General features: G+C 45.5%; 1 protein-coding gene across 3 annotated transcripts in view; it reads right to left on the bottom strand.

Annotated features, from left to right (window-relative positions):
• The window catches only part of VLDLR (very low density lipoprotein receptor), a 97,115-nt gene extending 85,431 nt beyond the window's left edge, over positions 1-11,684 (bottom strand). For all 3 annotated transcript variants that reach the window (XM_068235791.1, XM_068235781.1, XM_068235773.1), the window contains exon 1: positions 11,039-11,684. In XM_068235791.1, the coding sequence (XP_068091892.1) occupies positions 11,039-11,120 (82 nt within the window). In that variant the 5' untranslated portion in view covers positions 11,121-11,684. The remainder of the gene's footprint in view (positions 1-11,038) is intronic.
• Between the last annotated feature and the right edge of the window lie 626 nt (positions 11,685-12,310).

Below are 12,310 nucleotides of genomic sequence, written 5' to 3' on the forward strand. Positions count from 1 at the left end.
TTTATGCCAGTGGTCCTCAAAAGGTTAATAAGGCAAGCTTTAGTGAATTAACACTGAAAATAAAGAGAGATGTGTGGTGGCAAGTTCTTGCCTTATCACCAGCATGATTTTAGTGAACTGTGGCCAATAGCCTCAATTCATTAGGCTTATCTCCCGTCTTTAACCACTTGAGAACTGGAGTGTTAACCCCCCTAGTGACCAGGCCATTTTTAGTTAAATAGGCCACTGCAGCTTTAAGGCCAAGCTGCAGGGCCATGCAACTCAGCACACTAGTGATCCCCCCCCCCCCCCCTTTATCCCCACCAACAGAGCTCTGTTGGTGAGGTCTGATCGCCCCCCAGGGTTTGTTTTTTTTATAAATATTTGGTTTTTTTTTTATCACTTCCTGCTTTTTTTTTTAAAATTAACTTTATTACCCTCCCTTCGCCAATCAGCACGATTGGCTGTGATTAGGCTTCAGCCTATCACAGCGGATTGCTTCCCTGTGTCCCAGGGGTCACTTACTGCTGCTCCAGTCCCTCCACACTAGCTAGTTTTGTTTTTTGCCGACCTCTAGGTCGGCAGGCAGCATGCTTACATTTACGCATTCCCCGCTAGTACAGGAACATTAATGCATACATTTTTTACGCGTTAGCAGTGCAAATGTTCCTGCACTAGTGGGAATGTGTAAAAATGTATGCAATGTGGCACAACACTAGTTAGTGGCAGGGGACTGGAGCAGCAGTGAGGGACTAAGGGCACAGAATGCCCCAGGTAAGTGATTTTTTTGCCTGACTATTCCCTTAATAAAGGGGCCCATACACTGGTTGATTTCAGCCACCGATCAGAAATCAATTCTATCGACTTATCCAATTGATCTGATAGGATGTAAAATCTAGGTCGATCTGCTGCTGGCAGCAGATCGATGGTCCATATGGATGCATTGGATCTGATGGTGCAATAATGCATTTAGAGCGATTTCCAATAGATGTCATACTGAAATCTGTTCCTAGTGTGTAGCACACAGCTTCCTGTCAGATGCGACTTGACAGGCATCTGACAGAAATCTGATGATTGAAACTGCTGCAAATCTATAAGTGTGTGGCTGCCTCAAGGCAAGAGTGATGTGTGGCGATAAGTTTTCTCTTGCTTTATCACCAGCATGATCTCAGTGAATTGAGGCTAATTGTTACAATGCAGAGGTGGGGGCTCAGAGAATTGTCTAGGCAGTTGGCATGCAGAGTAAGCCCTTTTCCACTGCAAAATGCAAAAGCATGCATTTACTCATTTTGATTTGAATTTGCGTTTTTCTAATTACCGAGCGTTTGATTTTTTTTTAAATGGATACTAGTGGTTAAATCAAAAACATTTCGAATGCATTTTTTCATGCATTCCTATACTTTACATTGAAGCACAAAATGCATCATAATGGCAGACATGAGTGAGATAGATAGATATAGGGGGGGGGGGGGGGGAGAGAAGAACAGCAGTGGAAAAGCCACCCAAGATTCTCATTTTAAACAGGCTGCACTTAATCAGCAAGCACATGTGTTTTTGGCAAGAATGCAGCTAATGGAAAAGGCCCCTTATTACAAAGCACAACAGGAGTAGAGTGAAAGGATTCTATGGGCTCTATTCACAATAAGCAGTTTGTGAAAATACCTCATGCGCTATTTTACACTTTACCTAAATTCACAAGCTTACTCCCCAGGAGTCAAAAGTTCAGTAATTTACTGAACAAACATGCCTCAATTCACTAAGGGCTCTTTCACATCAGAGCTTGCGTTGGAGAACGCTCAAAGCATACGTTTTGTTGTATGCCTTTTACTGCGTTTTGATATGCGTTGCACTGCAGTGAGTGTGCGTTTTTAATCCGTTTTCAATGCGTTACTGCACATAGAAAGACGCAGGTAATTTTTTTTCTTTTCGTTGTCAACTTTCTACATTGTTCCTCTGTTGCATTCTGGGACTGATTGCCTGCGTTAACAGATTAAAAACGCGCGTAGTGTGCGTTTTACATTGACTAACATTGTAACGCATAAAGCTAGCGTTGGCCGAAAAACTGCGCCTGGGTGCAGTGTAACGCAACGCACAAAAACGCAGCGTTATATGTGAAAGCTAAAATGAAAGTCTATGGACTTTCATTTCACCTTGGGTAACGCAAACTTTACCCTTTGTGTTGAAACGCAGAAAATCTGCCCTAATGTGAAAGAGCCCTAAGCCCTGGTAGGCAAGTGTCACTTACAGCCTACTTGCAGGGCAGCAGGCAGCTGTGTGACGGAGGTTTTCCATCCTGTGCATAGTCATCCTTTAGATGTGCTGCAGCCACTTGTCAGTTCACAGATTTCTGCATGTCATTTAGCAAGGTAATTACCGCACAAGTCTGTAATTTACCTAACTAGTCAGGAACTGTGATTTTCTGTTTTGAGATAGGTTTAGTGAATTGTAACTTGGGAAGGCATTCAGTAAAATCATCCGTTTTCAGCATTACCGAATGCGGTAATGCTTTGTGAATAGAGCCCTAAGGGTACTTACACTATGTAGTAATGTAAACTGATTGGCACACTAATGTTTTGTAATAAAAATTATTAATAGTACACCTCAGTTGTGATGCAACTGATTTAATTGTAACAATGCAGAACAAGCAGTGCATTGCTTACTACAATCACATGTGGATGCCCATTTGCCCTTTGCCAGTGTGACATCACATACCACTGCAATTATACTACACCATGTCATAACATGCGCACAACACCCCAGCGTTAAACTAGCCTTAGCAATTCAATTTGTATGGACAAATTTCTTTTAGGGCCAATTCACACTAGAGCATTTGGCCGCCAATTTCAGCAAAGCGCTCAAGTGATTTTTTAAATACAATAGTATCCTATGGGCCTGTTCTCACCTGGGTGATTTGTCAAAATGCGCAGCCTGCACCATTTTCAGGTGACCTCCCAACGATCGCGTTTCAGTGCTATAGGTAAACAGATCATTTACCACCTGGGAAGATACATTCTGGGGGGGGTCTTAACCCCCCCCCCCCCCCCCCCCCCCCTTCTGCACACCAGGGCAGAACCACAGCCAGTCAGATTTCACATCAATGAAAACATCCAGGCAATCATGAAAAGTTAGTGTATCAATCCCTTCAGGGTCAGCAAGTGAATACAATGTTTCAATCCCTTCAGCATCAGTGTTTTTTTATTACAGCCTGGAATTCTCAATAGAGGTGCTGCGGTTAGGTGTAGAAGGAACATTTTACTTAACAGAAAAAAAAAAAAAAAAAAAAAAAAAAAAAAAAAAACACACAATATATACATTTGGGCTCATTCACACTACAGAGTGCATACCCGAATGTGATTTTGTGCATGCGTTCCCATCATGCGGCCATTGCACAGAAAACACGTGGTGTGCTAGGAGCACAGATGTTGGCAGCCAATCCTATAGGAGAATGTGCGATTATATAGTCCCAGAAGCGTTACATTGTAACGCATGGGTACGCACACCTGTAATGTGAAAGTCTATGGACTTTCATGTTGCCATGTAGATCGTACACTATGTGCGTTGCGTCAGAACTGACAGCGCAGCACATAGTGTGAATGAGCCCTTAGGCCTGAAAGATTTTAGGAAAAGATTGAATTGCACAATTTCTGCTAGAAATTGCGATTTCAATTCACGATTTTTAATGCACAACAATGGATCAGCAAACTGATGGCAAGTAGGAGTTCCTCCAGTATAGTTTAGCCAACTACAGGTGCCCTAAGAAAGGTTTGCTATCTATAGGTAAGCCAGCTATAGGTTCCACACTACAGTTAGCAATGTATAGGTGCCCCAGTACAGGTTAGCCAGTGTATAGGTGTTGCAGTACAGGTTAGCCATCCAAATACCTGCCGCCCCCAGTGTATATAGCCAGATCCCCTCCCCCTTGCTACCTCTTCTCCCAGTCTCCTTCTCTGCTGCCGGCCCCCCTCCTTCAGTAAAGTTGCAATTTTTCATTCGGCCTCACGACTTTGCAATGCCGCGGTGAAGAGGGAACGAGTACATTGTACTCATAGATACGCAGGGCCTGTACAAGGAAGCATGACATCAATTCCTGGTGGCCAGCTTTACTAGGAAACGCTCGCTGTGTCCACTGCAGCATTGCAATGCGGTGAGGCATGTGAACTTTAAACTTTACTAGTGGAGGGGAAGAGAACAGATAGTGGTGAAAACTGCCGCTTTGACGAGCTGAAGATAGCCTTGGGCCTGATCACGATTTTCAGTTTAAAACTGAAAACCGTTCAGCCCTTACATACGTATAGTTAATTTGTAACCCTTAACCATAAACCAACAACCGCATCACGCCGATAGGCATGAATGTGGCGGCTCCCCAGGACTGCATTACAGCAATTGGCAGTAAGTCCTGGGGGTGTGATTTGCAGGGGGAACAAGCATGCCAATGCGCATGAATCCCCACTTGAATGACAGTTCTACTCCAGTCTACTAGCGGTGATTGCAGAGTTGAGGTGGCATTAAGGGTGAGGTTTAAGGTTAGGTGTTAAGGGTTAGGAAATGAGGGGCAAGGAGGTAAAGGTTAGGGTAAAGGGGAAGGTTGAGGGTTAAGTATGGGGAGGTTAAAGTTAGGAGGTGAAGGATTGGTGTTAAGGAAGGAGGGAGGTTAAGGTTAGGTGCTGAGGGGGAAGGGGAGGAAGTTGAGGGTTACTAATTTTACTGAACTTTCCTGTTACTTTAGAAATGTATTGTAATTAAGTGAATATGTTCAATCTGCACAGTCACAGCACCTCCATTGAAATATTCCAGGCTGTAATCTGAGACTCTGAAGGGATTGAAACATTGGTCTCAATTCACTAAGCAGTTTGGTGTAGTGTTTTAGACCTGGTCTAAAACATTTGGTAATTAGGTCTGTAAAGCAGGGGAAATCAAAAGATGCAACTCACAAAGGCAAAGTAGTAACCATGCCCACTTTTTCTGACAGATTAGACAAGCTGATTTCTGTCAGTAAAGTAAATGAGGTACTTTAGATGAATTATGCAGGCGTTAATTGTATCCAGGAGGAGAAGGATGTCAGTCATAGCTACTCGTTTGTGAATTGCATCCTTTAATCGTTTCCCCTGCTTTACTGACCCAATTACCGAATGTTAGACCAGGAAAAAAAAAAAAAAAAAAAAAAAAAAAAAAAAAGGGGCTATGCCGCCGGGAGGCACCGCTCATGCCCCGCTGGGCCGATCTGCATATTTTTTTTGCTACATGCAGCTAGCACTTTGCTAGCTGCGTGTAGCATCTGGTCGCCACTGCTACTTGTCGCGTCGCAGCCCCCCCCCCCCCAGACCCCGTGCGCTGCCTGGCCAATCAGTGCTGTGGGGTGGATGGGAGTCCCCTTTGACATCGGTGACGTCATCCCGCCCGTCGCCATGGCGACGGGGGAAACCCTACAGGAGATCCCGTTCTTTGAACGGGATCGCCGGCGGCGATCGGAGAGGCTGGGGGGATGCCGCTGAGCAGCGGCTATCATGTAGCGAGACTGTCTCGCTACATGAAAAAAAAAAAATTTAAACACTACTTTGCTGCCCCTGGCAGATTTTTTTTAAACCGCCAGGAGGGTTAAACTGCCACTTAAGGACCACCTAACGCCGATAGGCGGCGGGTTTAAGTGGTTATTACATGGAAACGGCCGCTCGAGTGGCCTTTCCATGTCAGTTCACGGAGACTGTCTCCGTGAACAGTGTGCGAGCCGCCGATCGCGGCTCGCACGCCTAATGTAAACACGCGGGGAAGAAATCCCTGCTGTTTACATCAATATGGCGCTGCTGCGCAGCAGCGCTGTAAAGGAGATCGGCGATCCCCGGCCTCCAATTGGCTGGAGATTGCCGTCATTTGATAGGCTGAAGCCTATCCTACAACGCACAGGATGGATATCCGTCCTGCGCAACTCTATGAGGGAGAGGGAGGGACGGGGAAGGAAGGAGCACGGAAACAGCTGCGGAGGGGGGCTTTGAAGAGCCCCCTCCGCTTGGCCACACGGAGCAGCGGCGATCAGACCCCCCCCCCCCCCCAGCAGGTCATCCCCAGTGGGGAAAAAAGGGGGGGTGGAAGTCGCCCTGCACATGCAAGAACAGCCCCGGTGCTTAAGTGGTTAATTGAGGCAAATTGAATACACATTTCCTGAGTGTGTAACTGCCTGAACAGCATAATAATAAGTACCCAACTGCCATTCTCACAGATAGGGCCTGAGCACACCAACAGTTGTATCTGCTTCTGTCCGTATTTCAGCATCTCTAAAGCTGGCCACTAACTGTCCAATTTCTAGCGAAAAATCGTTCGAGCGATCAGAAATTCTGATCGGATTGGTTGTAAATAATCTCCATTGGTGGACACAATCGATTGTGAACGAGTGAAAAAAATGTCGCCCGAATTAATTTTCGGCGAACGAAAATTTGGATTTTCTTGGTGGTCGTGATAGATAGGAAGCAATGATTGGTTAGTTGATGGTGTAGTGAACGATTTTTCGTCCAATCAGAATTTCTGATCGCTCTAACGATTTTGCTAGAAATTGGACAGTTAGTGGTCAGCTTTACATTGATGTGTAACTGAAAAGCAGACAGGACTGTCAGTAGGCTCAGACCCCAACAGAGCCGTAGCACCTAAACTTGGCACAGTTTGTCACCTGTGGCAGAGGTTTCAAATTCAGCGAAAGTGGGCAGAGCATAAAACAGCCACATTTCAACAGTAAGTGTGTGTGGGGGGGAAGAAAAAAGTGGCTCTTGCTCTCCCCCCCCCAAAAAAAAAAACAGCAATCACAACAATCAGCTCATAGGCATCAGCTGATTGCTCTGTGACCCTCTAGAGGACAGCAGAGTGTCATGGCTTTCCCCAGTTCAGCACTGCTATAGATCACAGTGATGTACAATGTAAATAGTCAGCGGTTTCGCCGTTAAAAGTCTGATAGCGGCAATCACCACTGGGGGACGGTTGATGGACAGTAGCTCTGTCAATCAATTGGGGATTCATGTGCATCAGGGCGCATGATCCCCTGCACTCCCCATCCCCAGGACTTGACGCCAATAGGAGGTACACGGTCCTGGGGGAGCCACCTTGCGGCTGCTGATTGGAGTTAGGCAATCATAAGGTGGTTAAAAGATCCAAGTTTTCACCAAATCAATGTTGAGCGGTTATCCCAAACAAAAAACAAAAAAACAAAAAACAAAGCATTTGTTTGATAAATCCTGATTTTTGGAGATTAGACATGTTGGAAATTTCAGACCAACTTTATCAAGAATTGTATGGTGTGTGATTGTCTATTTGATGTACAGTCCAAATCAATTTTTTGCACTCATTTCATTCATTGTTGGGAAAAATTGAACATAGGTGTGGTACATTGGTCAGGTTTAACTGTTAGTCAGAAAAACTGATCAGATTGTATGGTGTGTGGGCACCTTTAGGGCTCATTTCCATATGCATTTGAACTGTGTGCTCAGCAAGTAGTTACCAGGCAGCAGCAAGCAGTAGTGAGGGTTTGAGAGTCTTCACTGTCTACGGCCCAGTGCACACCGAGCGGTGATCCGCTGGCCGCATCTGCCTGTCAAACTGCTCGGTTAATGTATCTCAATGGGATGGTGCACACCGCAATTGTGCCTCCTGCTGCACGTTTGCAGAAGCGTTTCTGCCTCAATGTAAAGTATAGGAAAAACAAACCGCTCTGAAAGACGCTAGATCAGAGCGGTTTGCCAGGCGTTTGTTACCGAAGCTGTTCAGTAACAGCTTTTACTGTAACAGTATTAGTAATCTGCTACACAAAAACGCTCCCAAAACAGTTAGGCCAGTTCAGAAAACCTCTAAACATGCCTAGAATCGCTCTGAAATTCACTCAAAAACCAGCGTTGTGGATCTGCTAGCGGTTTTGGTGTGCACTGGGCCTATGAACTGCTTGTGGAAAAGGGGCCTTAGAGCCCTTTCACATGGGCAGTTGATCTGTGTGCTCACCAAGCAGCAACTAGCAGTTACCAAGCAGTTGTGAGCGTTTGATAGTCTTCACTGCCCATCAACTGCTCATGTGAAAGGGCAGGTTAATTGCAGGATTTTCAAATTTGGCACAGTTGGTACCAGGTAACTGGGATTAATAGTCAGGAAACTGGGGCCTACAACAGCCAAACAAAATTCACTGATTTTCAAGGAGAATATTTAAATTGCTGCCATTTACACTTAAATAGAGTCCTCAAACCCAGTAGTTGGGCATTGGGTGACTGGGGCTCAAATTCAGAAGGGGGGGTGTAGTGTACTGGTCAAGGGCACCGCCTTTGACATCGGAAACCAGGGTTCAAATCCTGGCTAGGGTCAGTACCTATGCAGTAAGGAGTTCAAGGCAAGACTCCCTAACACTGCTGGGTGGCCTCTTGAGCACATCCCAGTGGCTGCAGCTTTTGAGTCTGACAGGAGAAAATTATTTTTATTATTGTCAAGGTAAGAAAAAGCAGGCAGAGCCAGTCAAATAAAGAGTTTGAAAAAAAAAAAAAAAAAACACTGCCATAAAAGTGGGAATCCTGAATACTAACTGTTTTCTGCTATACATCACTACAGTGCCTTTTTATAGAGTACAACTGAGCACGTGTGCAAAGTTTCTTTTCCAGTTCCCAACAACAGACAGCTTCAGTCTCAGCATGTCCTAGTGTCTACAAAAAAAAAAAAAAAAAATCTGACAGAAGTTTAGAACCAGTCCATCTCTTCATTGGGGATTCTCAGGGTTTTCTTTGGTTTTCAACAGCAGTTTAACTGCCAAACTAGCAAGATACCAGCCAACCTCCCAACATCTGCACACTATTTTGTCAGTTACACTTTGCAATTGATACAGACTAACCAGCAAGCTCATGGTGACCCAGAACTCATTGGAGTGTGTAAGGGACTACAATGGTCCTAAAAGCCCCCTTACTAAGATGTTAAGAAAAACAAAGTTTGCTTTCTTAAAACAGAAATAATTTGCGATAATTCAGCTTGGAGTGAGCTTGAGATGTCTCCCAGGGCATCATTGCTAAATATATGCAAATTAACCATTGTACCCAATAATACTTTGCAATTGCTGTTCAGGAAATGCTGTTGAAAACAGAAAACCCTGAAAATACCCTATGAGGAGATGCACTGACCCAAAGCCTGTCAGTTATGGCAGATTTTAACTGCCTACTTTTTTGCAACAGTGGTTCTTTAACAGATTGAATTATGACCAGCAAGCAAGGTTTCTGTGTACAAAAGTCCCCTGACTGCAAAGTCAAATGGGGAGAGAAATAGTCAAGTGATTGATCCTTCAGAGTGCTGGGTGATACGCCAGTATAGGTTTAGGGTACTGTGTTTAATTCATTGACAGGAAAGGGCAAAAAAAATAAAAATAAAAAAAGACTTTTCAGGCTGCTGCAAATGATTTTTGCCAATGGTCTGATTTAACAGCAGCATGTTATGTTCCATTACAAAGTGGCAGCGTATTTGTCTTCCCACGAGAAGCCATGCCAACACCACTGCCAGAGATAAGATGGCACAGTATTCTGGGATAGAAATGGGGGGGCTTTCTTGTTAAACATGTGTATTAAACAATTTAACTAGAAACCACTAATATAAGAACCACCATAAAACCCACCAGTCATTCTCAAGTTGATAAAGAGGCCTCACCCACAAATAAGCACCTAGGTGATGCAACAACCAAATGACTGGCTTTTGACCCTGAAGAGAGAAACAAAAGCGTCTGCTTAGTAATTGACAGCGTAATAACTCTATATCCCAACAGATGACAGTGCTACTCAATAGCCATGCTGCTTCATGCGTACGTACGAAAAGGGCGTCGGGAAAAAAGGGCGCGTGGTATAAACGATAAATGGAAATATCGTTTATAGAAATTATTGTGTAGAATTTCGTTTATAAATAGTGATTTAAAAATGTATAAATCACTAAATAATGTGTATGAGATCGGCAATTCTTAAAACGTTAATCTTCCCTGTTTGTAAAGTGAAACTTATATTTTCGTTTATTAAAAACCCTCCCTGTACCTATCCCTAACCCCTAGACCCCCTGTTGGTGCCTAAACCTAAGACCCCCCTGTTGGTGCCTAACCCTAAGACCCCCCTGTTGGTGCCTAACCCTAAGACCCCCCTGTTGGTGCCTAACCCTAAGACCCCCCTGTTGGTGCCTAACCCTAAGACCCCCCTGTTGGTGCCTAAACCTAAGACCCCCCTGTAGGTGCCTAACCCTAAGACCCCCCTGTTGGTGCCTAAACCTAAGACCCCCCTGTAGGTGCCTAAACCTAAGACCCCCCTGTTGGTGCCTAAACCTAAAACCCCCTATGGATAATAATGTTTTACAGACATGAATAAATAAAGAATGTAAAGAAAAAAAATGTAAATTATTTTTTTGGGTGGATAATAATGTGTTAGAAATGTTTTAGAAATAGTGATTTATTATCTTCATAAACGTTATTCGTCACGGGCTCATTTTGTAAACTTAAATCATCACAAACATAGTTATAAATCCTTAAAAATCTCCGGGCGCCGTTATAAATCCTTAAAAATCTCCGGCGCCTTATTTTCCCCGTTCAGCGCCCATTAAACGATATTTATAATGAAAGTGAATGGGGCGCCCTTTTTGTCCACTTGTCTCATGCGCCCAAATCTACTGCTTCCCTGCTTCATTACTGATACTAACATAACAAAGGAAAGCTTCCACTGCTTGACGAGGGGATGGATGATCCAATACTGAGCGTCTGTAGGATTAGTACTACAGTAGCAGGAGAACAACATACACTGCCTAGACAGGTCAGCGCGACCTACAGGGTGAAGCAGCCTGACGGCAGCACGGAGCGGAGCCAAGCAGAAGCGGTGGCCATGAATATGGATAGGCACCCCTCGCATCACCAGATACAGGCATCAGCCATACGGACATCGGCTGCCCGCACTCACTGACTGAGGCGAATGAATGGGATAACCCTCTCTAGCCCGAGCGGTCAGTCCCCGTGCTCCGCAGCAGACATGAATCATGACAGCGAGGCGAATAATCGGTGACACATGACAGCCCCCCTCAGTCACATACTCACCATAGACCCCGCCGAGTTCCCGGCGCAGACAGCAGGCGCATAGCACTAGCAGTAGTCCAATCCACCGGCAGGAGCTGATCATCTCGCTGCACCCCGCAGCAGCAGCCAGCCCCCCAGAGAAGCAGCTGGAGGGGAGGGAGGACACACGGAGAAACGCCACCCTCTGCCTGGAAGCCCGGATTACTGCAGCCTGCCGCTCCTCACACCTCAAGCAGCAGATCACAGGGAAGATGGAGACCCCGAGCAATGACGAGAGGCCCGGCTGCAGGTGATTCCAACACAATGCTGCTCCCTGGCAGGGGGGCTGCTGAGGGATACAGGAGACGTGCAATTCCAGGCAACTCCACACACGCTCCTCTTATAGCAGCAGGCAGGCGGCGTGAAGATGAGGAGCTGGAGCAGCAGGCGGCGCCCCTGAGCGCTCTCTCACACTACACGCGTCTCTGTGATCCTGCGCGCCGGCGGATTGTGCGATCCGGGAATACGTTCAGCCCGGATTGTGGGCAGTGTGTGTGTACATCACCTGACCGGAGGAAGTTATGTCATGGGAGGGCAGCACATGGCTGCATGGAGCGGCTGCATGGACTGCGTGACGTGAGTGACACCGGGGCACGTGTGCATGGAGGCAGCATGGCAGCCCACTGTATATGACACTGTACTGTCACCCAGCGCTGGCTGCATATCTACTGCACCAGCTACGTGGGAGGCGTTGTACATCGCGGCCAATCACATCGCAGCTGTCAGTTTTCCTTCAGGAGCGGGTTCAACAAGTCTTGTCAATGTGACCCGTGGTCTGTCTGTGCATATGGAGCACTCATCCGTGCCTCTGAGTGGGGTATGGGGAGAGGAGTGTAAAAAGATGCAGGTTTACACCAGCATCTTCTACTTGTTCTAGTTCTTACAGGAGACTGCAGCTGTACTTGTCATTTTCTAGACATAAATGGACACTGTCTTTGGCATCTGACATTGTCCAAGGGCAAAGGGTTGTGTTTGTCTGTTTATGTGTGTGTGCCTGTTTATGTGTGTGTGTGCCTGTTTATGTGTGTGTAATTCTAATGCACACACACACACACACAGATATATATATATATTGTACATTCAGGAAAATAACTGTGTACTTTTGCATACTATTAGGTATGTTATTATGCAAGATTTCAGCTTCCACACTAGCTGATGTAACCAGGACACGCGACACGCGAATGGCATTACTTTGCGTAAAGACAAGTAGGAAACAACTATACAGACAATGAAGAGTTGGTTGACAGGTTTTTA

Source organism: Hyperolius riggenbachi, chromosome 1 (genome assembly GCF_040937935.1).
Source record: "Hyperolius riggenbachi isolate aHypRig1 chromosome 1, aHypRig1.pri, whole genome shotgun sequence".
In the NCBI taxonomy this organism is placed as follows: domain Eukaryota; kingdom Metazoa; phylum Chordata; class Amphibia; order Anura; family Hyperoliidae; genus Hyperolius; species Hyperolius riggenbachi.